At 39.9% G+C, this 26,938-nt stretch overlaps 2 protein-coding genes across 2 annotated transcripts; both read right to left on the bottom strand.

Annotated features, from left to right (window-relative positions):
• Window positions 1-330: 330 nt before the first annotated feature.
• On the bottom strand, window positions 331-9,874 carry LOC138599474 (23 kDa integral membrane protein-like). Its single transcript, XM_069671169.1, has 9 exons — window positions 9,452-9,874; window positions 6,555-6,620; window positions 6,087-6,212; window positions 5,881-5,955; window positions 5,534-5,629; window positions 5,250-5,356; window positions 4,522-4,621; window positions 4,256-4,339; window positions 331-2,217 (listed from the first exon to the last, which is right to left on the bottom strand). The coding sequence occupies exons 1-9, from the start codon at window positions 9,509-9,511 to the stop codon at window positions 2,095-2,097; spliced, it is 837 nt and encodes a 278-aa protein (XP_069527270.1). The 5' UTR covers window positions 9,512-9,874; the 3' UTR covers window positions 331-2,094.
• A 3,517-nt stretch (window positions 9,875-13,391) lies between these two features.
• LOC138599546 (tetraspanin-8-like) lies at window positions 13,392-25,644 on the bottom strand. Its single transcript, XM_069671264.1, has 8 exons — window positions 25,455-25,644; window positions 17,711-17,773; window positions 17,380-17,499; window positions 17,080-17,154; window positions 16,898-16,993; window positions 15,795-15,908; window positions 15,534-15,617; window positions 13,392-14,950 (listed from the first exon to the last, which is right to left on the bottom strand). The coding sequence occupies exons 1-8, from the start codon at window positions 25,509-25,511 to the stop codon at window positions 14,870-14,872; spliced, it is 690 nt and encodes a 229-aa protein (XP_069527365.1). The 5' UTR covers window positions 25,512-25,644; the 3' UTR covers window positions 13,392-14,869.
• Between the last annotated feature and the right edge of the window lie 1,294 nt (window positions 25,645-26,938).

Genomic DNA, 26,938 nt, shown 5'->3' with positions numbered 1-26,938 from the left:
CATCTCCAGAACCCGGAAGAGACAACAGATGTTCAACAGATTTAAGCTATATCTGGCTTAATGTATGTATTGTACATTGTCCCTGTTGTTATATGACCTGAGGCTTAAAATACCACCCTGTTGGGATTTCCACTTTCTTCAGTGCTGTGATCTTTGGCACAGAACTGATGTGTTTGAAGAAAGAGGGGCGGAGTCCCCAAATTGACTGGCGACCCTGTGACTAAAAAGCAGTGTGCAGCTCGGGATCATTGTCATCATTACTGCCATCTTGTGGCTGCAGGAGGAAAATACAAGTACCACACAAACATCACTGATAATATAAACTTTATTCATAGTGTACTTTTAAAGTTCAAAGCCAAAACATTTTATCTCAACCAGCAGCCTGATTCAAATGTCATTTTGAGGAGTTGCTCATCTTATTTCTGAACCCGTCACACATTTTACAGTCATTAAAAGTCAGGAGCCAAGTGCACCAGCTGGGCATGAAAAGTGTGTTTTCTCTTACGTCCGACTTTAAAGGCCCTGTTGGTGTCAGATCTGAGCTCAGTCAGCACCTGCAGGGACAGCGCCGCGTTTCTGTCACATGCTGTAGCTGAGGGGAGCTCCAAGACCTCCACTGTCAGGCCACCTCCACCGTCAGGCCACCGTCAGGCCACCTCCACCGTCAGGCCACCGTCAGGCCACCTCCACCGTCAGGCCACCTCCACCGTCAGGCCCGGAAATGGACGCAAGAAATTACAAAATAAAATCGCGCAGACACTTCTGGTTTAACAGGACAGGAAATGCAAATCAATTAAAACAGGACTTGTCTGCTAAAAGGAAACATTTCAATCAGCACTCTGTCCGCGTAGATTTCCAGTTGGTTGGTCCGATCACCGATGACTCTCTCTCGTTTTGATGCCGTTTTATTAATCATCCTGTAAAACAACAGGACGCGCCGTCTAAAGTTTTACTTTTACCTTTTTTTTTACCGTGGATTAAAGTCCGACTTTTTAAACTTATGCCTGCTCCATCCGAGGTGCAAGAGATACACACGGGTGCAACACAAACAGGGTTTCAGTCTCACCGATGCACAGGCCAAACTTAGGCCATGTCCACACGGACGCGGGGAACGCTCTTTCTCTGTGTTTTGGCCTTCCGTCTACACAAATGCCGCTTAAGGTCACTGAAAGCGGATCTTTTGGAAAACTTCGGCTAGGGTGAAGACTTTTAGAAACTGTGTTTCCACGGAGACGTGTAGGCAGGGTAAACCGAGTTTTTCACCAGGCTGTGCGCCGTTACCTCCTCAGTGAGGCGTCACAAACGAGGCGACATTCCTCGCAGAATGAGGGACGTGACACAAACAGTGATGCTAAAAAAACTGTGCTAACAGGACTCATTACTTGTTTACGTGCAGTTACTCGTCAACTATACTGAGGAACGTCGGGATGCATATTCATCGATGTGCCATTGCAGCCCGCCAGATATTCTTCCGGCAACAGATTTTTTCAGACTTTTGATTGGCCGCGGTTTCCTTTTTTCCTCTTTGGGTCATATCGCCTCCTGGTGGTGTGGCATTCTCATGACAGTGTTTCTGTTTGGACTGGGATTTTTTTAATAACTGTGCTCGAGTGCACGGAGGTTTTTTGTGGAAATGAAGGAGGGAGAAACTCCCTTGTACTTGTCAACATGGCCTGTCGTAACTTTCAGCTCTCGGCCAGGGGTAAGGTTATACCCAGGCGCACGCCCAGCTGGTGCACTGACTCCTGGAGCTGAAGTGAGTTTCAGATCCCTTAAAATCAAATCATCGCTACAAATTCCCAAAAGGGCTGAATCTGCTTCTTCTGACTGGAACCAAGACACTGTTAGGATGCCTAAAAGTCTGGCTTTGCTCTTGTTTCTTTACTTATTTGTTGTGAGCTGGAACAATCTTTAGAGATATCCTATCTTACAAAATAACAGCAGTGCAATCACACATATAATTCATTGTTTCTGTCCAATATAAATAAGCGGGTTAAAAAATAACTTTCAAAATAGTCTTTTGTCTGTTTTTTTTAAACTCCTGCGCTCATCACCAGCAGGATGGATGCCATGTGTTGGTGCAGGGGTCAGAGGTCAGGTGGGGGAAGGTTTGGGTTGGTACTTCACTCTGTCGAAGTCATCGACTGTTGTTTCTACAGGAGGCGTCTTCCAGTATTCCTCCAGGCCCAGAGTCAGACACAGAGCGATGGCCGCCATCTGCAACACACACACACACACACACACACACACACACACACTTTCCTATGTTACAAACTGGGGACTATCACTCTACACAGACCAAATAATGACCCTGTCACTGTACGATGTATTTGACATCAGTTGATACGACTGTATAATGTGGTATTTAGAAATCAATGTAGCGGTGCGGTGGCGGTGCGGTAGCTAGTGGTTGGATTGAAGTGGGAAGAGGCTTTCAAGGTGCATTTATTGTCGTCTGATTTTTTTTGTACAGCGTCTGTGAACCTTTAGGCAAGCTACTAAAATCCAGGCTGTGAGCTACTTGTTGGAGACCCCTGAGCTAACATACTCATGTTACACATACTCATTCTAAACACAGAATCATTTCACATGACTTGCCCGGTTCAGTTCATTGACTTACTTTTCGCAAGGTCATCGGTTTCCTCATTTTTCTAAGTAAACTTAACTTGTTAGAATTTACAGTTTATATATAAACTGACACGTTGGTCTAATGAAGTCTTGACTTATTTCTATTCTGTTTTTACTACCAGAGAAGCTCAAAGTTAGAGCTTCTAACACTTCTGGGAACTCTTATAAACAAACTTTATACGAAATTACATTAACCTGCAATGTTTGCAGAAATGTAGAAAAACATCTAGAAACTCAGAGAACTGAGAATACTTTAAACTCCTCTTGAAACGAGCATATTGTAGCAGAAACTGTATAAAACCCCCCGTTCCTGCTGCAACTTGGACTGTTCCACATCACCCCCTAGCTGTCGCTAAAATGGTCTAATCCATAATGTAGCTGCTCCATACAGGCAGGATCGGTGTGCTGATTTCACAGGGGGGAATAGTATGGACTGTGGATGCTAAGTCTGTGTTGTGGACATGCAAAATGTAAGTTGCACTATTGTTATTGTTGCCATTATATTGTTGTGTCCAGAATACACCCATAACTGCTGCTATATTAAGGCTAACAGTACATGTAAGCTAGCACTGAGAACACGAGGCAGCTCATGATGGTGTGTTTCTCTGCCAGCTGGTTGTTACCTAATCATACCTTTCAGCATGGGACCAAGTTGTGTTGTATACAGTTGTTCTACAGTCCATAGTCATTTTATCCTTCATGGTTGCCTTAGCATCGTCAGTGTGGAATGAATGCATAATAAGTTTCTTATTTCAAACCTTCATACTGTTTCAGTGTTTTGCCACTAGATGGCAGCATACACCAGCTAGTCGTACATTTATCCACCCCTGTTCTTTGTACTTTATATGCTTATTTATTGTTTCTTATTTGTATGTTACAGATACCATGTATGACCTTATATATAACACAGTCCCCATGGTCTTTGTGTTTGCTCTGCTGGAGGAATAAAGTCTAGAAAGTTCCCTTAAAGGGACGGTGCACAGTCGATCCTTCACCATCAGTCGTTCACCTACACCTTCTAACAGAGAGCAGGGATATCAAGCTGCAGCACACCAGTATTCACGCATAAAGAAAGAACTCTGAGAGTGTACAAAGAACAGATCTACAAACGAGTGTTTCCCCTTGTGTTCTTGTTCCCCCTCTCCTTTGTCTCGTGTCCCCGTTTGTCTTTTGTCTGTCAGATAAGGCCCACCTGGTTCTCTGCTCCCTGATTGCTGCCGATGTCTCACACCTGCTACCATCAAGCTCATCACCCTGCAGCTTCTCTGCCGTGGCTCTCCACTCAAAATTAGTGTTGCAACTACAGTGGTGGAGTCAAGCTTCGGTATTCTTTACCTGCACTTTGATTTCACGAGCAGCAATTTGAAATGAGGAAACTTGTCATTAGTTCAGATCCTTCAATTGATCATGATTTTTTCAGACTTTTTCCCGTCCTGTATTAAGCAGTCTTTGTCCCATGACAGGGCAGTAAGGCCTTTTTGCAGCTCTAATATATCATCTGTTGCTTTTGTCATTTATGTCCACAGTCAATTCTAATTCTATTCCACAATGAAGATTAAATATTAAGTTTAAGTTTTGAGTTACAACATCAGAAAAGAAAAGTAGAAAATATTGTGAAACAATTTACCGCAATGGTGGCGAAGGCTGAGATGATTCCTATCCTGAGTTTGATGGGGAAGCTCATGTAGCTCTTCAGGATGGGACCACAGGGCTGTGAAAAGCAAAGGTCGACATTTAACAACCATAAAATATGTTTCCTCCCTCTGTCGGTGTGCAATAAGGAAACGTAACTTATTTTGAACATTTAAAAGATGCAGACGCATGTCAAAGGAAGAGAGTGAAAAAGAAGAAAGAAAGAAAGGAAAGAATGAATGAACCGAGACATGTAGTTACCTTGGAGTGAACCCATAGCTCTTCTGCGACCTGTGCGGTTGAAGGATTATGGTTACTGCCCACCATCACACAGGGCCCTTCTGAGTTAACCTGCTGAGAGCTGTGGGAAAAGAGGAGAACGTCAAGCCACCTTTCTGGAACACAACAGAGACCAGAGGCACTAAATTAAGAGAGAACTTGTCCTGTTTTGGGGGAAGATCTTTCTTTACTCGTCGTAGTTGATCATAAACGCTTCTAAAAGTTTCCACATTTTTATGAATTTAAAAAACTTTTCAGTGCTCAAAGATAAAAGGAATTCTTAAATACCTACAATGTAGAATTCCTTAAGCTCAAAAGCACTTTGAGTAATAAGTCGTCCTAGAAAATAAACCTTTTGGAAATGTGTAAATGTAGGTAGGTCATAAAATGATTTAAAAAATGTATAAATTCAAGTTTCGCGAAAACTCAAAACTTGTGTCACAGAGTTTCTTGAAAATGTTCAAACTTCTTTGCCTTGTCTTATAAGTCTGTTTAGAAAAACCACTGATTCAAGATGATGAATCCTTTGAGAAATCAACAAACTTCTCTTGGAGCTCAAAAGCCTTTTAAGTAACCTCGAACTGGTATGAATCCAAATGTTTTTCTTGTAGCTCTCTAGTTTTAAGTGAAACTCAAACTCTAACAGAAATGTAGTTATTTACTGCAAAGTCATTTCTTGTAGAAGTTTAAAATTGTTTTTGCTGTTGTACCTTAGCTGTGAGTCGGAGGCAGGAGGGGGGCTCGGAGGTGTGCAGAAACAGGAGGCAGGAAGTTGATTTTGCCAGTCTTCATAACTCCTCAAACCACAGCAGGAGTCCTGAGAAACAGACGTTATCACTGAATTTAACTCATCTTGAGTTTCACCAAATTCTGTTATTATTTTATAGAGCTGAAAGACTCTAACAACAGAAAGCAGTTTAACCATCATTAAGATTCCTTCCAGATTAAATCATATTTATTCCATTTGTTTCCTTTTTGTATTTCTGTCTCTTACCGAGGCCTGGAGTTTGCTTAGTTCAGTCTGGATGTAAAGATCTGCTCTATGAAGAGGAGTCACATTCAGGAACACCTCTTCCACTTCACTGTCCATCTGCAGAATAGAAAACAATACAGTGGTGGAGACAATGAGTCAAGAGGAATGGTAAAAATACATTCAGGATGAACAGGATTAATACAAACCAAATTTTATGCAGCTAAAAATATAGTCATAGGCAAGAAAGGCTTGAGAAACACTCTTCGATCTTTGATATTGTGGGCTGTGATAAACACAGAGGCCTCTAGAGGGCACCAGAGGCAGCTATAAAGTAATAAAGTAACAGAGACGCATAAAACAAGAGTTACCTGAGTTTGACTCTGAACCAGCGGTGAGGCAACAACCATCATAGCCACAAACTCCACGAATACCAGAGCAGAAAACTGGAGACGATAAGCACAAATTCTCTCTGTGAGTTTGTACCTCATTACGGGGACCCCTCGTCCTTATGGGGACGTAACGCATGTACCCATAAGGCAAATAAGTAGATTTTGGGTTGAAAATTGTGTCTCACCACCAGAAGCAGAGGTGTGAGGTCCAACGTTGCAGCACAAATGCCCAGAACGGATAAAATCACTGTGACTGGACCGAACACCTGCAGGACCAGTAAACCATCGATAGTGGACAACTGGTCAAACAACTGGGAGAGAGAAAGAGAGGAAGGGAGAGCCGCTAAATCTAAATTAATCAGCAGATTGTATTTTTTCTTCCATAAATAATATTGTAGCTCTTTGGCAAGCTTGGATACGTTTTAAAATATAGTAAGATAAGATCATTAGGAAAAATGTTATGAATATAATTTAATCACAATTACTATCTTTACTTATTCAGTTTTTATTGTCTATAGTTTCTCCCTAATTTCATTCTGAGATAAATAATTATTTTGAAATCTGCCCATTTGTTTAACTCCCCTTCAGACCAACTTTCTCCAGAGAACAGTAAAGCATTTAAATGTGTTGGGTTTAAACACACAAACAGTTACCTCAGCAACGGGTGTATTGCCTTCCATGGAGGCAAATCCGACGCCGATCATCACCAGCCCAGACACCTGCAGAGCGATAACGAAGGGGAAACCTTCGATTAAAAAGTTGGATTAAACTGTTGTGATTGAGAGTGTTTGTTTTGTTTCACAGGAGGAAGTCTTTAACAGCAGCAACATTCCTCTGAAACTGTTCTGCTTCCCCAGAGAGACGCTCATCAGCCTCTCATCAGCTGGGAACCCCGACGGCTCCGAATCTCAGACGTCATCTAACTCACAGTCGCGGTTTTAACTCTCACAAACATTCTGGCAGCACAGAAAATTCCTCATTTTCTTTAGTATGGAGTTCTCAGGCATGTTCTTCTTCTTTTGCTTCCATCTGAGGTTTTGCAGCTCCTGTTATGTTGTTAATAAGGACGTTTGAGGTCTTTTAATACGAACATAACATCATAAGTACACATAATAACTGTATTTATATAGCACCTTTAAAAACAAGAGTTTACAAACTGCTTTGACAACGAAGCAAAGCAAAACAGGAAAACAAGCAAATCATAAAACCAGCAGATCACAAAAACAAGCAAAGCACAGAAACCAACAACAGGAGAACCCACACAACATGGCCAGGCACGAGACCGAGGGGACAAAGCAAGAAGAAGTAGAAACAATAAATCGAAATACAATAGATAAGCAAGATAAAGGAGAGGAAATGAAGCAAAAAGAGAAATAAAAGCTGTAAAAGCAACAAAATTAATTAATACATAAATAAGTAAATAAAACCAGCAAACAAAAGATTTAAAAGCAATAGAAGCAATAAAAAGAAATAAGAAGAATAAACCAAGTTTATAAAACCTGTTTCCAAAAAAGGATTGAATGTGTTAAACAAACTTATGCTAACTACAGTTGTCAGCTGATAAAGTGTAAACAGCAACAATAACAAAACAGGTGCCAAAACAGGAAGCAGGAAAATAAGGAGCTTGTAAACAAAAAACACCACATTGGAATATTTTTTCCAGTTGGTGCATTACTAAAAAATAAAATATTTGACTTTAAAAAAGCTGTTTTCCATCTAGTTTTTATTTATTTATTTTTTATTAATTTTTAAAGAGACCATGTACAATGTTAAACATGAATGGTACCATTCGATGCATTGTACCAGAGTTAGCTTCAAGCTAATCTGCAGTCCCTTGGCAGGTCACAATTAAAACATTACAATAGTTGGTTACAGTAATTACAATAATATTAATGTCACATCATCATCATTTTATTAGATAAGTGAACTTGGAAGTGGCTGACGCAGCCTTTTGATTAATTTAATTTGATATGACTTTTTTAAATATAAGACTGAGCACTAACTACAATACTAAACACACTATTATGTATGTTATTTTGTGACATAAAAACAGAATACAATTTTTTTCAATACCTTTTTAATGGCAACTCTTTTCCTAAATTACCTTTTAAAAGATCTTTGGGATATGCGCACAGGAAATTCTTCTTACTCTTTGGCTGACATTTTGATAGAGATATCAATCAAAAACAAACTCTACATTATCACCTCATATACATAACAGTGAATCAAAGTAGTAACATTGACTGATTAGTAAATTAAACAAATGGTGCCTAACCAATGTGGAAAATAGAAATTATAAAAGTGAAATAACAAAACTGTAAATATGATAAAACTACAATGGATAAAATGCTTAATGCATTACAATAGAACATAACTAAAAATAAAAAATGGTCATTAAACATTTTTATTAAAGTTAACCTTTAAAGATTTAATCACTTTCTGCACTAAATCTGAAATACTTTTGTAAAGAGAATCAATTTGTCCTGTTTTATATTTAACATATTGTCCTGTTTTATAATCATATATAGATATATAAGAAGAAACAGCCACATAAAGCAGAGTGCCATCAGCATAGCGTTAAATAATGTACATAGATTAAAAAAGTGGCACTAAAATAGATCCTTGAGGGATCCCAGAAGTTATTTTAGATTATTTTGAGAAATGATCACCTACTGAGGAAATTAATTTCTGTCACAGTGATTTAATGTTTATTGTTGTAATGTTTGATGATTACCTGTATCAAAAGCAGCGCTCAGACTAAAGCTGAAAAGTTTATTCTAGACTAGATTTATCCTAGTCTTACCTGTACTCTAACTCGTATGCAAACTAGATTACTGTTTGTGGTCTTATTGCATTAAGACATATTTTTCTGACATTTTACTTAATAATAGAAGGTTAAAGACAATTTGTGGTTAGTTGGTATATCTGTTATATTCTTATGAGTAATTGTTGAGGGGATTTGTATTGTAATGTTGTAGCAAATGTGTTATTTTCATTATTATTATTATTGTTATTATATTGATGTTCTTGAGAGATTAAACTACAATAATGTCTCAATTTATTAATACGGTTATCATTATTGATATATTTTGCATGTTTAATATTTTGCAAAGGAACTGGCAATTTAGGTTGTGAAAAAAATGTAGTGGAAAAATGAATATGTATAAAAACATATTGAAAAAATATAGAAAAACATACAAGCTATACAGTTTCAAACATGATATTAAATACCTTAAATATGTTTGAAATAATAGTGATTGAAAATAACGTCATGAGTCTGCAACCAAACAAAGCACATTTTTTTTAGTAGTATTATTGATATTTATAATTTTGCCCAAATTTTTACAGACTTTTTAATTTTAATAAATCCATCGCAATAAACATTTAAATACAGTGCTGAGAAATTTTATAGTAACATACTTTTTTTACAGGTATTTTTTCAATTTCTTGTCCTAGTTAGATGAATCTCTCTGCTAGTTTCAAACAACTCATAATGACGTTTATATCAACATGACACAAACATGCTGTTAGCTGTTAGCTGTTAGCTTACCAGTAGCAGCACAGTGACACAGATGGAGAGTCCTTGCAAGTAACTCCTGCAGCCAGCCATGACCGCCGTCTGAGAGAGTCGAGCTAAAATAGAAACAGAGTAAAGACCAGAGCCGACCCAGTGTGTGTGTGTGTGTGTGTGTGTGTGTGTGTGTGTGTGTGTGTGTGAGAGATGAATGTTGTTTAAAGCTCAAGAGTGTTTGGCTGCAGAACGAAAGAACATGACCAAGTTTGGAAGATCAGCTGTAGAGGAGAGAGGAGAGGAGGAAACAAGGAGAGTAAACCAGAGAAGAGGACACAAGAGAGGAGAGGGAAAGAGGACACAGGGAGAGGAAATAATAAAAGTAGGAGAGAGGATAGAACATGGAAAGGAATAAAAGCGAGGAGAGGAGGAAACATGGAGAGGAGGCAATGCAGTAGAGGAGAAGAAATAAGAGAGAATAGGAGAGGAAACAGGAAATTAGAGAAAATGAAGGGAGGGAAGGAGGAAACAAAAAGGAGAGAAAGGAAACAAGGAAAGAGATGAGAGGAGGAGATAAGGAGAGGAAAAAGGTGAAGGGAGGTTATTCCAGGGAACAACTCCATCTAATTAAGAGGAAGGGGAGTGGGGAGACTGATTGAGGAGTAGATATTAAGGGAAAAACAGGAAGAAGGAAGGAAGTGAGATGAAAAAGAAAGTGAAAGTACGATGATGATGAGGATCAAGTGCAAAGAAAATGTGTGTTTCTTCAACAGAACAAAAACAAGCTGCTGACGGCCATTTTCCCCCACAAGATTAAGACACAACAAAGCAGCACAGACGCTTTTTTCATTAACAGCTTCCTCCAGTTTTTCCTGCCCTCCTCCCAGCTGTGCTCCGAAAGCCTCCAATCAAAGCCCCTCGTGTAATTACTTTGTTTGTGTAGCTAAACCGAGCCAAACCTCTGTGAGGTTTTTATCTGGTTATGAAACTTGACAGAACAGAAATGAATCCTGATGCCTCTATATGAGCTACAAAAACAAACCAGACCATCAGGAAGAAGATTATTTTTATAGCTGTGTCTTAATTAGACTGCATCCTTTCAAGGATGCAGTCTAAGAAGGATGAGTCATTCGTAGCCTGTGTAGATGCTAAGGCCGAACTGAAATGAGACGGTCTGGTCTACGGAGGATTTTCTATGTGCATCATCAGCTGTTCCCGCCCTTACTCTTGTGTCACAAATCGCAGCTCCTGTTGCCTAGCAACAGGTAGCTAGATGGCAAGGTAGCTGACATAACTTACATCACTTAACCAATTATTTTAAAGATAATCTTTCATTTTTTTAACATGTGTATCGCGAGCTATTCGATTGTGTTAAAACCAAAAACTTTTACATTTAAAGTGTATTCCTGGGCCGCATCAGAGTCCGCCATCTTGTTTGAATTGGTGCAATGTTCTCGGGATACGTTAGGCTGCGAAGGATGCACCCGGTGGATCCTTCGACGCATCTGAAGGAGCCTAGGAAATGGGACGGCCTTCGACGCACCGCTGTGACACAATCAGCCTTTAAACACGAATGTGAAGAACATGAACTAATTAACTTAGGTCAGGATTAAGATATTCAATTATTCTTAAATTATGATTATTTGTGTCAGAATAGCGAAAGAAATGCAGTTTATCAATGATTTTCTTCTTTATTTTATCAATATTTTTCCATTTTTATCTTTATGTCATCAAATACGCGATAATCTATTTTACTATAACTCTGTTGCTTATGTTTCTGACATGATGTTAAATACCATAGCAGCAGAGCCTGAACAGATATGATACAATAAAAAAGCAAGAGAGGAATTCAGGGGAGTCATTAAGCAGAGCGCTGTGTTGACTTTAGACTAAAAATAACTGAAGGGGGCGGGCTGACTGTGTGTGTGTGTGTGTGAGTGTGTGTTTATGCCCATACATGTGTGTGACAGTCATAAACAGTGCTCCTGCTCTCAGCTGGTTTCTCAGCAGACACGCGCTGTGTTTCCACTACGCACACACGCCGATACACAGTGATGATGATGATGATGATACAATGAAGGACACTTCAGCTGCTCTCCACAGTTACACGTGATGAAGGCAGCTGGAATGTTTTCATCCATCACTGTGCATCATAAACATTCAGTAAATACTTGGCGTGACTCTAAAGGTTTCAGACAATAGTTGTAAGAAACATTTCAGCCTCCAAAGGGCGCTGTTAGGGTGTCATGACGATAGTGGGCGTATGTAGACCGGCAATGCAAAGCTCAGTGAAGCAGTTGCAACAAAGAATTGACCATTTATAGTAACTAGTTATGCAGTTAAAATCTGACGGATTTGAGGCGTAAAAAAAGGATTTATCTGGCAGGAATAAACATCCCGAATAAACTTTTACGAGAACAAAAATCTGACTAAAGGAGACCACTTACACTGTGTGTCCTTGAGACCTGCTTATTTGTAGTGAAATATGCATCAGTAAAAGTATGCCCAACTGGCTATTAGTTCCTTCTTTTTGCATTCTACCCATGATTGTACCGGCAACATTGGAGATACTTGTTTCATGAGTAATTGTAAGTCCCATTGAATCTAAAAATATGTGTTTCATACTTGTGTGTTAATATTTGACTCAGATACGACTACAAGTAGGAGAGCAAATTTGGGGGCAAGTTGCAGAGAGCAGGTGCAAAGTGCCTTAATGGTGTTTCACCACACATCATCTTTGCCTTCCTTTCACTAGTTGCTTTGATAATGAATCATATTTTTTAGGAAAGCTCTTAGTGAGTTGGGAAATGTCAACTTTAGCTACTTTTTATTCCTGAAATAAAAGATGTTTGGATTTATCTGGAGGAGGAAGGACACATTGGTCCTGGCATTTATCAGGATGCAACATTTACCTACTTGACTACGTCCCAGACGGGGAGTCAGACAGCTGCAGCCTGAGCTTCCTTCATCGTTTATTTAGACAACTGGAACGGTGATAAAACCAGTTTAAACAACCGGCTGCAGGCGCTCGCACAGAAACGCATCAGGTTCATGTATCTCATCTGATGCGAGGTCCTGATGGTGAAGGGGCGGAAGTCTTAAAAAGATTGGTTTGTTAAGCATCTTTTTTTCACTCAAAGTAATTATCTGGAAGATTTTCATTCAAATAAATGTCTGTTAAGTCACTATGTAAAGACGAACGATGCAACACAATGGTGATTAAGCCTATGGCCCACAGATGAAAGCCTGTGCATTTGCAGTATATAGTATTATTACAGACTGGCTGTCTGTGGCAACTTTAGTGGAGAAAATCCCAAGCGGCGCCCAGTTAGTGACACGTTTTCCATCAGCCAGCAGTGGTTGGTCTGCCAGAGAGGGTAGGCGGAGCTAAGCAACTGCTTCTCCGCTCTCTGCAAGTGTTGCGAGTAAACAGTAATCTACTATGGCTGAACAAACAAAGAAAAGATGGATGACTACAGATACAACTTCAACAGCCGTAGACTTAAGGTTATATTGGGACGAGTACGCTCCTAATTAGTAATTATTGCCAGTGGGTGGCGCTCAAGAGCAGTGATAATTGTAATCTTAGAGATTGAATTTTTAAGAATACTTTTAATGGAAAATTCGGCTGTAGTATCTCAGAAGTACGGAAGCAGAAAGTAGCCATCGTTGCAATTATTTTTCATGCCATTATCTTGAAATCACAAATTAATTTTAGCGAGTTTTTTTTTCTGACAGCCAGTTAATTCATCCAAATATTACAAGAAACTAATTGACCAATTTCTGGAAGCTTCAATAAAATTCTGTATTTTTGATAATAAGGGAGTTTGTTTCTTTGATTATGTGCGATATAAGGTGACAAAATCACTTCCCAGATATGGGGTTGTTGTCATCTTAAAATACTGTAAAAGCATTGAAAGTTCACCATTTCTCAGTTTCCAAAGAAAACATTTAATTGGATTATAAATAATCATGATTCTTTTTTTTTTAATGTAATTTTATTCTTATCTATTTTATTTTCCTATAGGGAGTGTACTAATAAACATGAAACGCTAATTCACATACGTTATGACACCAGATGTCCTAAAATAAACTCAGTTAGATGACTAAACAAATAGAAATACAAATATTCTAACAGTTTTCATCTAAAGCCAGTTAAAAAAAAAGAAAGAAAATGTGACAATCAGATTTAGTGCAAAGAAACAACAAGAAAAAGAAAGTAAAGTTTTGCTCCACAAGATAAAACAAATAATAAAAAGTAATATAATAATGTGCTGTAAGATTAAACCTGTGCAGTAGTGTAAAAGCAAAAACGTATTGTTTTTAAAAATGCGATATTTGTATTGTATTTTGTTTTATGTTAGAACAGCACAAGTTTAACTTCCTGAGGATTATTTAGTAACGTTTTCCAAAAATGGAAGCAGACGTGGCGACAGAAAGTTACAGCAGTATGGAGAAATGTATGGAAGCCCATTTTTGCCAATGAAAATAAAAGAGAAAAAAGGCAATGGAGAAGTTAAAATCTTATAGATATTTCAAAACTATAATTAAGCACTTAATTATAATTACAATTAAATTATCTTTAATGTAACACAAGGGCTGTTTATATACAGAAAACTACAAAAAAATATATATATAAAGCTTCCCTTAAAAGATGAGTCTTTAATATTTTTTAGCAATCTGTCATGATTGTAAGAAATATCATAATATTGTTCTATGTACAAACTATTTATGTGCAACAGAAAGTTATTAAATGAACAAGAATTGTACATCTTAATCATCAATAATCTTGTATTTATTGATTTTCTTTTTGGCATTAATTGGCTTCCATACATAACAAGTCCCAGGCAAACAAGGGGATTTATACACAATGTTTATGCCATAGTTTTCCTACATTTTGTTCCTTGAGGCCACAGTGTGAATGGAAACACACTAGTTTTATTGTATTACTTGTTATACAGCTCGATTCTGACACGTGTTTAATGCAACATTAAGTTATCACAGGTTCTTTAAATTTAAAGGAACATTCTGATATTTTGGGATATACAACTGTGTCCTGTTTTACTAAGATATATCATTACCTGATTTTATTTCCATGTTTTCCGAACAAAATTTAAATGTAATAATAAGCAATTTGACTTATTCATGTATTTTCCTCATTTATTATCTTTCATTTGTAAATGTTCCATATTTTCACCAACATGTTTATCTTTATCTATTTCATATTTTTACATGCAGCATTTCTCTACTTCTGTCCCTACTGAGACTCCGTACAATGAAAACCAAGCTGTGTATTATTTAAATTTTAACCAAAATACCAGTGTGTTCCTTCACAGTAAAAGCACAGGTTAAGTGACAGTGGCACTGAGGATACATGGTGCATGATAAACAGGTATTTTGGGCACTGCTGATTGGCCGTCGCCAGGCAATAAGGGGGGCGTGGCCATGTGTGGGTGTTCAAGCAGTGCTGGCCGTGGTGGGGCCGTCCTTCTTGCCAATCTGACAGTAGAGGACCATAGCGAAGGCCATGCCGAAAATCTGCAGAGGAGAAAAAAGATCAGGAAACCAATACTAAAGCTAACCATACCAACCATACTTCTGTTTAACTTTAAAAAGTTGTAAGACATTATGTTTTAATGCTACATATTTGGATATATTTGGTCATGTTTGTGTATGATTGCTCTTTAATTACTGATCTGATCTATGCTACTTTATTTCTCTTTGTTCAGAAAGACTAAGATGTCTTGTGGTGTGCCCCAAGGTTTAATCCCAGGCCCCCTTTCTTTTCTGTCTGACAAAACATAACTTACCATAACTTAATAACACATAACTTAATCCTTTGTGAATCACTTTGTATTGCACTTTTTTGCAAGTTAAACATGCAATTCATTGTAAATACACTGTTGCTTCATTATAAAGCAAGAATAATACTACAAATCTCATTATTTGCCTGGTAGTGATCCCATAAGGGTTTTTAAATATGTAGTCACGTTTATACTTAAATGACACCTTTTGTAGGACTAATCTAAACCACCTGCAATGTAAATATGTTATTTCAAGCTTTTATAGGCGCTAAAGAGCCTTGGTTGTATGTTTGTGTTTTTGTCTCTGGTGAGCTAACCAGCAGGATGGCGATGGCAAAGGCGATTCCCAGCACGATCTCCATGTTTTTCTCCATCAGCTCCACGATTTTTTCAGCACAGGGCTGCAGGACGAGACGGTGACACAATTACAATTAACTGCTTTGTTTAAGTCTCTGTAGGTCGACTTTCATAAAAATCAATAAACACAAAACTATGTGAGGAAACAGGTTAATATTCCGAAGTTAAAGATCTTTACACTTGAGTTATATTCCGGTTAAACTCTGGTGCTCTGGTCTCACCTGGGCATGGATGGTACCAGGCTTGCAGTCTGATTCTGTAGCGTTGCAGCGGCAAGAGTTGGGAACCTTCCCGGCCCAGTCCGACTCTCCCTTCAGGAGACCGCAACACTCCAGCTGCAAGGAAAACACAACAACATGTGAGATTTGGCTTTTCGCAAGACTACAGAGGTAACCAATCACTTCCCAAGTCCTGATGTAGTTTATTATTGCCTAGACTTCTGCAACACTGAAGCATTCAACACTTTAGAGCACAAAGAATCAGTCAATTAATCACAAGTTAATTGACAGAACATTTACCAGCAACTACTTTGATATTCAAAAACTGTTTCAGTTAGTTTAAAGCAGAGACACCAGATACTCTCCAGCTTCAGCCTCTCGGTTTGGAGGATTTTCTTTCGGATTTTAAGGGCAGAAGAGAAAAGCCGTGCGTGTGATTATCTTTTTAATGCCGTTATCTCAAGATCACGTTAATGATTTTAAGATTAGAGATGAACTTTATCTCATTATATAAAAAAATATCTGTATTAAAAATAATGATTTATGGCTGCTTTTTGCTTCCATAGATTTGACTGCTGATCTGATAAACCAATTTTAACACATCTTTGATGTTTAAAATGATTAACCAATGAAAAAGCTGTAAACTTCAGCCTTTTTACTTTTAATATATATAACAAACAAATGTTGTTACAGTACGCTGTAATAAAATGACTCCTCATTGGATCCTAAGGATGCTCCAGCTCGCCTCTCTGATTGGCTGCAGATGTATTACTAGATCACTTCTGTGTTTGAAAGAAACATGTGTGCCCTCTAGTGGTTTCCATGCTAACGACAGTTTGACAGAGAGTTAAGGCTTAAACTGATATTTTATAAATATATTTATATAGAAGCTAGAAATACTTGTAGCTATCATTTCTCATGATTTGATATCCATTGATTTCCCTGTTTTCTCCCTGATCTCTGATTTAACCCTGCAATAACAAATGAGTGAGTCCTGACACTAACGTCTTTCCCACAGTGACCCACGCAGATCGGTTGGTGACGTCTGCTCACACACATCTGTGCCAGTAGTCCGTCTAAAAATGGTCCTGTTTCGTGCACGTTACCTCGCTTTGCAGTTTCTCCAGGTCCGCCTTCACGTTGTCTGGTTGCGTCGACAGCGGGGTGAACTTCTCCAGGCGCTCCTTCAGCCAGTTATTCACCTGCACAAACACAAAACACCGTAAGATCCTACAAACAACCTGAAAAGGCAGCAACGATGTAACGACAGCATCACTTCCTGTTCCACCTTGTCCGTGCCCACGGCTCCCAGGATGCCCGCCGCCAGCAGGAGAATGAAGATGATGAGGAGGCTGATGAAGAACTGAGGGGACAGAGAAGAAACGCAGTGAATCATTTGAAGATCATTATGTTAAAATCATCTCTTTGTGCCACTGCCATGATTCCAGTACAGGAGGAATTATGTTTGTCAAAGCAGGAGTACTGGTCTCTTTGATGAGTGCTTTCTCCAAAAACAACAACAAAGAAAATTCTCCACGAAAACAAAGATAAAACATATAAATCAAGTGTAGAACTAATGATTCCCCACCAGCAGCAGCATGCAGCGGTTCTCTCTGATCGCTCCGCAGCATCCGAGGAAGCCGAGCACCATGATGATCACTCCGATGGCGATCATCAGGTCGATGCCGGGCAGCGATTCATCTGTGATCTGAAGGACGAAGGTGGAGGATGGTTAATAACTTAGACCAGTGACCGCATGTCAATCAAAGTTCAGTAAGAGGACAGAAAGTTGGATTCTTAACGTCAAAGCCAGCTCAAGTTAAGGAGGTAAAGACATGAACGAAATACGGAGAAATAAAAGCGATAAGAAGAATAAAACAGAAATAAAATAAGTTAAAAAGACGACTAAAGAGTCTCACCAGGTTTCCATCCTTGTTCACTTTCAGGTAGATGAAGACGGCCAGAATGATGCAACCGCTAATCTGTAGAAAGAGAGAGGAGGAATTTAAATACAGGATGTGCAACAAGCTGCATTTAAGGGAAGAGTTTAATGGTGCAAATCTGGCGACATCTGGAGGAGAAAACCTGCAGCAACTCAAACTCCACAACACACACGACGTCTCAAAATTTAACTTGAGGATAGTCGTAAAATCAAGGACAAATTCTGTCATTTAAAGGACAAAAAAGGACAAACTTGAGTCTGCAGGGAGTCCTTTTAAATCCAGCACATTTACATGTTTCCTTTAAAAACAGGAGCCTAGGGCGGGACTTAGTCGTGAATATTGATCGCCGTTTGAAGCAGCCAATAAGATCTGAACACGGGAACATTCAAATAACACACTGGTGACTACGAGCTAGCTTTTATAGCTCGTAGGTCCTTTGCTTCATGGGAAGAGGACATAAACTTCAAGAGAGCTCGTCTTTGGAAGCTAAATTAGATTTTAAATTTAGGTGATAATTGAAGCAGGAAATGTGGATTAAAAATTAAGCGTAGTATTAGTAGTATTTTAACTCGTGAACTTAAGGTACATCCTCACAGAGCTGCTAGCATGGCTGCAGAATTTTAGCCTTGTTACAGCAACTGTCCAAGAAAATGTGTGCACTTTATTTTTGACGACGGATAAATATTAATATTCATTAAACTAATTATCTCAAGAGTTTATTTCTTAGGTTGGACAATAAATCAAACTGGACTAAAGGCAGAAGAAGGATCCGGACTCTCTGAGGACCTCATAGAGAGTCTTCAGTCTCGCTAATTTGTGGGCGGGGCTTAGCACTGGTGATTGACATGTATTATTCAACACTCAAACGACACGAACACGCTGCTGTGAGTAATTATCCTCCATCAATATTTCATCCTCAGGAGACGGAGCCGGAAAAAACAGAGAGCGGTCAGATGATTCAGTTTCCTTTTGTTACCATGGAGCTACTTAAAGTTTGTTTATCATTCACATTATTATAAACACTTTCATGAAAACTAAAACTGAGTGAAATAAAACTTTAACAGCCCAGTTAAAATAGATAACATTTTACAGCAACGTTTCCAAAGTGGCCACACGTTAACTTTACTCTCATATTTTATGTCTTAACTTAAAGAGCTCTTAGCACCAGAATGGCAGCGAAACAAATCTGTGATTTTGTCCTATAAAGCACTTTGTAACTTTATTTTGAAAGGTGTAACTTTATTTTGAAAGGTGCTACATTAGTAAAGTTTCTAATCATTATTTTATATAACAAATGACAAACACTAAACAAGCAAAATCAAGTTAGCAAGAAAATGAGGGGAAATCACACATGTATATAAACTGTATTTAAACTGCACTTAAAGTTACATTTGTAGCGGGAATAATAATAATTAATATTATCGATGAGATAATTAATCAGCTGTTAAAATAGTTCCAAAAAAATGTTAAACAATCTTTAGTACAAGCTGTTTTGAGTAAAAGCAAAGTTCATACTGTTTAAAACAAAAATCAACAATATATAAAACGTTTTTCAACACAGTGTAATAAAAAATAAATGAGAAATACGAGTAAATATTTGTTTTAGATTTGGAAGTTTCCATGAGACAAAACGAGGATCTGTCCTTCTTTCTTTTGACATTTTATTCGCCTAATTAATTAATGAAGACAATAATGTAAAAGTGACTTTAGTTAGAAGTTAGGAGCCTTTGTAAACCATAAATAAAACAGAATGTGATCACTGCTCTTTGCCGTCCGCAGAGTTTCAGTCTGAATGTAACTTCTGTCTCTTTGTACTTTTACATTGTGTTACATCTGCTCACAGTTTACATCAGAGAGAAAATGATGGATCATTCGCTCGACTTCTGAATGAACGGGAACAGACAAACAGAAAAGGGACACGACCTCTGTGCTCACACACACACACACACACACGCACACACGCACACACACGTACCACCACCACACCCTCGGCCTATTTAGAATGATATCCAGGAAGGCTGAATAAATAAGTACATGTTGAACTGATTGTGCACACGTCTACAAACACACACCTGACCAGTGAAACCAGTGCAACCACAGTTCCATGATGTTTTGGACCAATCAGCAGCAACCTCAGCCGAGTGTTAAAGGCTCTGTTTCGGTCTGTTAAGCTCCTTGATAGTCGCCTCAGTCTCACATCATATTGAGCTGAATATTGGGCTGTACAGATCTTTACAGTTAGTGTCCGCTCATTGTTTAGCTAGCTGGTTCATATCTTTACTGTTTGTGTCACTAGACTACAAAAGCCACAGTACACTTCCTGTTAAGCAGCGAACAGCAGACCGACACCGTAAAGTAACAGATACAATAAAGACCAAAGCACCGTCACCTCTTCACTGGTTACTAACCCTGTCTCCGGCACGTTTGTGACGTCAGATGGTGACGCAGCAGAAGAGAGACCGACAGGAGGATACTTCACTGGCAATGGGAAAAGAGACAATCGGTCTGAAAAACCTGCGTCAACGTGCTAATTTCCTCAGGGAAAGGGGTTTTAGAGATGAGCTGGTAAACAAATTAGAGCATTTAGCAACTAAAGAGACAGATGACTCCTAATGAACGGTTATGTTGCTCTGTGACATCTGGATGTGGTAACTAGCCACAAGCTAACAAGCTAACCCTCCAAAGTGACGTCAGTGTTGTATTCACAGCTCGTTTGCACTTCCCACGTGGCTATAAAAAAGCATCTTTGGTGATAACCATTGCTCCCTCAGGTTTGGAGCTGCTGGTGGCGCTAGGAGAGAGAGAATCACTGAAGGCAGTCGGATTCTCTGGGCTCTTTGAACATCCGTCTGATCCTGGTGATGTTTCAGTCCGGACCAAAGCAGTGGACTGACCGATCAACAGGCTAACACTGAAGCTAACATGGCTTAAAGAGAGAAACCAGCAAAAAAACTAAATAATAAATTGCTTATCCCTTATTAAACCTGATGTTCAGAATCTGATGTGTGCAGATGTAGAAAAGACAAATACATATGCACACACATTTCAACTGCACTCAATGTATTCTGTAACGATCAGTCACTAAAAGGACCTGCGTCAGAGCACACAGACATCCTTTTAGAATTTGGTAGTTTTTGGTGTTAGGACGGAAAGCTGCAGCACAAGTTCAGACTGTTTGAAGGACAAACAAAGCGTGCTGGTGGAAACGCTGCCTGAGGGAAAAACCTGCACAGCAGGTTTGTTTTGGCGACGTCGGCCCTCATTCAATAAAGAGCTTAAAGACAACGAACATTAAAAAACAGCTCCAACTACTGCTTTCACTGTTCGTCCTTTTGTTTCTTCTTCTACTATTTGCTCTTGTGGTTTTATGTGTCACGTTAGCTTGAGCTGTAACTCAGCTATCGACATGTGGCGCCCGGTAACTAAGTTGTGGAAAAATCGATGCAGACAAAGCAGAAACCTTTCAATTACTGGACATGTGGATTGTACAGGAGGAGAGCGGTCTGCTTTTATACTGCTGAACCTGCTTTATCAGTGGAAAACACAAACCAGCACAAAGCTCATGTTTTCTTGTGAAGCTGGTAAGAGCAGCGTCACACCAGAGGAAATAAGGGCCACATAATCGTTCAATGAAAGAGTTATTATCGGATAAACATCTGACGGATGGAAACTGTAAATGTGAGGCTACAAACTTTGGTCGTCCACCAACATTCAGGTAAAAAAAACGACCTGAAAAAAGGGAATTTCATGGAATACGAAGAGGGAAAGGGACGCTTGGGTCACCTCGCTGAGTAGGCTGCCGCCGCGAACCGGCCCCGTTCGCCTCAGTGTGTTCCTCTCAAGCGATGTCCACAGCGTCCAGAGACCTTGTCCCCTGCATGTGAACGAGTTATGTGTCTCTTTAAGGCCACGCCCACTGCAGCGCCCTCTTTGAACAGCTGCCTTTTGGCTCATGACCTTTGGAGAAAATCTTTTGGAGTTTGTGAATCAATTTTGAGGTTACAAGCCTTTTTTGGATTAGGTCACTGTCAGGTACCAGGTATAGATCGTACTCTGGACCCAACATGAATCCACCACGAGCAAGACAAACGTCCTTTAACGGCGGAACCAGACTCTCTGGTGGACCGCCATCTGCCTCGACTGGCTGGGCCCAAAAAACACTTCCTCCAAGACAAATTTCAGCCGCCTCTGGCTCAAACTTCTGCCTCCAACAGGAGCACAGGGTTCTAGATAGAGTTATAGATATAGAAACCAAGGACAGGGAGGGTTTTATGTCTTACTTATGATCTCTTAAACATCTGACATATTAAAACCAGCATCACTGTACCGTAACATAAACACAATGAAATCCTGCAGAGCAACATACCGATCGCAGACCTCAGCAGGTGTGAAAAACAAACACACACTTTGTTCTCACGGCAGAACGTCGGCTTTGAATCCAGACCAGAGGGAAATCAGGGTAACAACTGATTAAGATTCAATTAATCTGGATTATTACTCATGATTAGTTAACAACTAACAATTGCTGTACAGTGTTTGGGGAGCACAGTTAATCAGAGTTCATCATTTTTAATATCAAACATATCTTTGTTCTGAGTGTTGGCAGGTTCCTGAGCCTTTTTGTCCCTGCTGGGTTCCTGTAGATGCTTAAAACTACAATGTTAGGACAAGTATTTCCCCTTCTTAGGCAACAGCTAATAAACGTTAAGCTAATTATGATAATAAGAGTCAGTCATCGGTTAATTCCTCAGCAGTGACTCACAGGCAGCGAGCACCGCAGCAGCCATGTGTCACTGTGTAACTGATCTGCTGGATTCAGTGTTACTTCATCCAAAGCAGACAAGACGGTGTGGTTACACAATTACACCACCCACACACACATAAATACAGCAGAGGCCGACTGCTAACAGGCAGGTGTGTGCAGGCAGGAGCCTCCTGAGTGTATGACTGAAAGCTTATAACCTAATGTTTTGAACACGCTAACAAAGACAGCAATCCATTCCTGCGACTTAAACTCGTGCAGATTATTAAGTTACGGCCCTCCTGTGATTTGCTACAGCACTAAGATGTGTTTTCTTTCCGTTTGGATCATCTATTTCCTCTGCAGGAACGGTCCCTGAACGCAGCATCTATAATTCATGGAGTATATGAGCACTCTGCATGCTGCTCACATGGAAGCGTTAATGCACACAGACAAAGCTGCACATAATTGGTTACTTCTCCTCCATCATAGGCCATAAATGCACCGCAGTTTGACAAGATGTAAGCGTGTTCGGAGAAGTGTTCAGCCACAGAAGCCACTGCAGACGGACTGAGAGGCCAAGAGAGACAAGGATGATGTTTTTAACCATCATAAAGTATCACATTTTCATCCTTTCCACAGCGTCCATGTTGGATTCCTGCTCTTTATTTGGGTTTCAGAGCCAGAATGTGAAGCATCACGAAGCAACAGAGAGCCACAGGTCCAAACCTCCAGCAGACAGGCGTTTACAGTAAATAGGAGCCCTACCCCGCCCTCAGCATCATCATCATTAGGCCAACACAACATGTCCACCATGTCCTCTGAGTGGCCAGAATCCAGTTAACATCGATTTAACTTCATTTCTGGGAACATGAGAGACGGACTGAAATAACCCAGCAGGCAGCAGGACTCACGATGAAACAGCAGGTTTATTTGAAATAAAACATCGAGCTAAAGGCCGACTTCGGATTTGTTCCGACAGGTTTGTGTTTGGGGAAAATAAACATCTGGATTGAAGTGTCAACTTCCATTTCTGTTGGTACCTTTCCTGGCCTCAGAAGAGCTTCAGGTAACCAGCAACAATTAGAAGGTAACTTCTACCAAAGAGCTGCCAGTGTCAGCCAGTTACACATATGTCTAGAGATATGTCTAGTTTTTAGAAGCATTGCTAGTTTTTCTTCTTGTGCTTTTTATTTTTACTGATGATATGATATTTCCTGATACTTTAAACTCTATGTTGCCTCAAATCTAGGCTGTAGAAACAACATATCCCAGCATGCATCTCCCCAGGAAGGAGGACGTTTTGTCACAAAACCAGAGGCATGTAGTCACTAAGCTCCTGAACAAAATGCGGCACATTCAAGACCTCGCCATGAACGAAGAAGCACACAGAGGGCTTTAGCATAGCTGAGCAGAGACCTAAAATAACGAAACTGAAAACACTTCACATCCCTGAAGAAATACAAGTTGTTGGATTGAGTGATCGAGTGGGGCCGGCTGTGGCTCAGTCGGCCGTCTTTCAGTTGGAAGGATGGTGGTTCGAAGTGTCCTTGTGCAAGACACTGAACCCCATACGGCTCCCGGAGACGTAGCCAACAGTGTGTGAACGTGATGACTGAGCCGTGTCCCAATCCAGGGGCTGCAGACTGCGTCGCAGGCAGACTGCGTCACAGCGGCGCGTAGAGGGCTGTCCCAATTCGAAGGCCCCTTCAGATGCGGCCCGTTAGCTACCTGTTGCCAGGTGACAGGAGCGACGCAAGGATAGACCAGACCATCTCATTTCAGTTCAGCTTTAACGGTCCACACAGGCTATGAATGGAGCCTCGTCCGTGCACCGCCTCTTTTTCGAAGGCTGCAGCCCCTGGGTTGGGACACAGCTACTGATAGTTGGGCACTTTACCCAGCAGCCTGTGCCATCAGTATGTGAATGTGTGTGAATGGGTGACATGTAGTTTAAAAGCACAATAAAAGTGCATCCATTCACCACTGAAAATCTTTCATTTACAAAAAGCTCCATCGCTTTGGGCCGTTAAAACCAGCGCGTCTTGTTTGATAGCCTGCCTCCTCCCAGGCCTGCCGCCTGTTCCTACCACACCTTCACCTTTTATAACAATCATGATGTATGGATTTCTAAAGCACTGTAACAACTAACCTTCAACATGTGTGGTCATGTTAAGTGTTGAGAAAGAACGTATAGATTAACCAGCATGGAACAGTTTCAACTCATCAGAGAGTGAGAAAATAAATCAGTTTAAAGTGGGATGAATCAAAGTTTGCACTGAATAAATAAAGCAAACAGCGACTACTGGAAATGATTAAGGAAACACTGCACTTGTTTACATAAAAGCTTGAAAGCCCTTTAAAATCCAAGCATGGCATGAGCTGTAATACGAGGCAGCAGAAGCGGTGATGCAAGTGGCTGGGCGCCGAGCCACGCCCTGAAACTGAACTAAAGTTTGTTTGTGGAGGGAGAGGCAACAAAGAGCCGACACAACCTGTTCTGCACCACTGAGCGACTGAATGGGAAAAAGACAAAGAGCTGAAAGATGCCAAACAAGAGCAGCTTTAAACAGAAGGACAAAATAAAGAGCTGTTAACACAAGAAGGGGATCAGAGAAAGAAGCTCCTGCTGGAGGAAAACACACAGAAAAAGTTTGAAAGTAGTTGAAATAAAAAACAAAACTACAATAATCTGCCACTTTTTAAAATTCAAATCACCATCTCAGCCTCTCAGACACACCCATCATCTAAAGTATGGTGCAATGAAGGAAATATGCTCTAAAACTGACACAAAATGTAAAGTGAGAAAATGCAAACCAAATCTACATTTTAGATTTGAACTCTCCAAATGTCCTTATTAAACATTCCTTTGTGGTACTAACACGTGTCCGACATATCACCTGTTAAGTCAAAGTGTTCAGAAGTTTGAAAAGATGAACAAAATATCTTAAAATAGCAGGTTTTGTTTTCCAGACTCACCCAGAACAGAAGGTTGAAGAAGAAGAGAAGATATTTGATGCATTTATTCACAGCCATGGCTTTTATTTCTCTCTATTCGTTCCTCCTCAGCGGCTCTTCACTCTCGACCGGCTGCAGTCAACAGATGCAAACTTCCTACAGAGACACGGAGAGAGACTCCTTCAGGCTCGTAAACAGACAAGCCTGCTCTTCCTGTCTCCACTCACTGGGGGTGTGTCCCCTTAGGCTTTCTTCCTTTCCTTTCCTCCCCCTCACCCTTCTTTTCTTTCCTAAACACCTGCACCTTTTTCTCTTTGGAATTTTCCTTCTTTTTCTCTCTACTTCCTCATCGGGAGCCAGCAGCATGAGCAAATAAAAGAGGGAACAAGCCTTAAAGCCTCGAAACCAACTGGTTCTCTTGTCAGGTGAAAACATTTTTTGACATTTGCAATTTAAATCTGTTTTGTAAACATGTGCTGAGAGGCTTGGTAAATGTTAGGGACTGAAAACCTGGTTTAAAGCAATAATCTCGAGACTTTCATGTAAATAAATGTCTGTTAAGTTTCTATCTATCTCTGAATGAGGTCACACAATGGTGACTGAGCCTGTGGCCCGCTGATGAAAGCCTTTGCATTTGCAGTATATAGTATTATTACAGACTGGGTGTCTGTGGCGGCGCCCAGTTAGTGACACGTTTTCCATCAGCCAGCAGTGGTTGGTCTGCCAGAGAGGGTAGGCGGAGCTAAGCAGCTGCTTCTCCGCTCTCTGCAAGTGTTGCGAGTAAACAGTAATCTACTATGGCTGAACAAACAAAGAAAAGATGGATGACTACAGATACAACTTCAACAAGAAGTGAAAATCCAAAGAAGAAGAAACAAACTCGACGCTCAGATGAAGCAAACAGTCTGAAAAGGAAAACGACCGTCAGCCAGGAAAATCAAGAGTTACAACCGGAGCCGACCGTGGACGTCACACATGCAGCGCTGTCTGGATATCTGGGAAGTGTGCGCCCGCAGTTACCGTTTATCACCACAGGTGGCGTCAAAGAGAACAAAACTGAAATCTTCGAGATTATCACTTTAAGAAACGTAACTCTGAAATATTTTGAATCATTTCAACACATGAAAATCCCAAAGATAGAGCTACTGGTTGCAGAATTATTAAACCTTGGCCTAAAGTTTGATCCCTCTCTTGAAAGCAACCAGACTCCATTGACAAGAACAGTAATTTTACCTCGTCAAACACAGGAGTTTATCGTCTACCACAGCCTGTCTTTTTCCTAACTATCAATTCATATTTGCTGTGAAATTAGGTTCAAATATAAATGTCAAATTTCTAATCTAATACATGAAGTTATTACCAAATACCTGCACAAATACCAGTGCAAAATATATCATTCTTAACTGTATAACAAACACATTTGTGGGTTGTAAACTTAGTAAGGAAATACTTCAAACACGTTATAATTGTTAAGTGATCTAAAAAAGATTTTTAGATGTTCATGT

This window comes from Semicossyphus pulcher, unplaced genomic scaffold (assembly GCF_022749685.1).
Source record: "Semicossyphus pulcher isolate SPU_LCO1_2020_fin unplaced genomic scaffold, fSemPul1.0.p SCAF_20, whole genome shotgun sequence".
Classification (NCBI taxonomy): Eukaryota; Metazoa; Chordata; class Actinopteri; order Labriformes; family Labridae; genus Semicossyphus; species Semicossyphus pulcher.
Note: the sequence above shows the minus strand (reverse complement) of the source record. Positions and strands in the feature narration are given on the sequence as shown.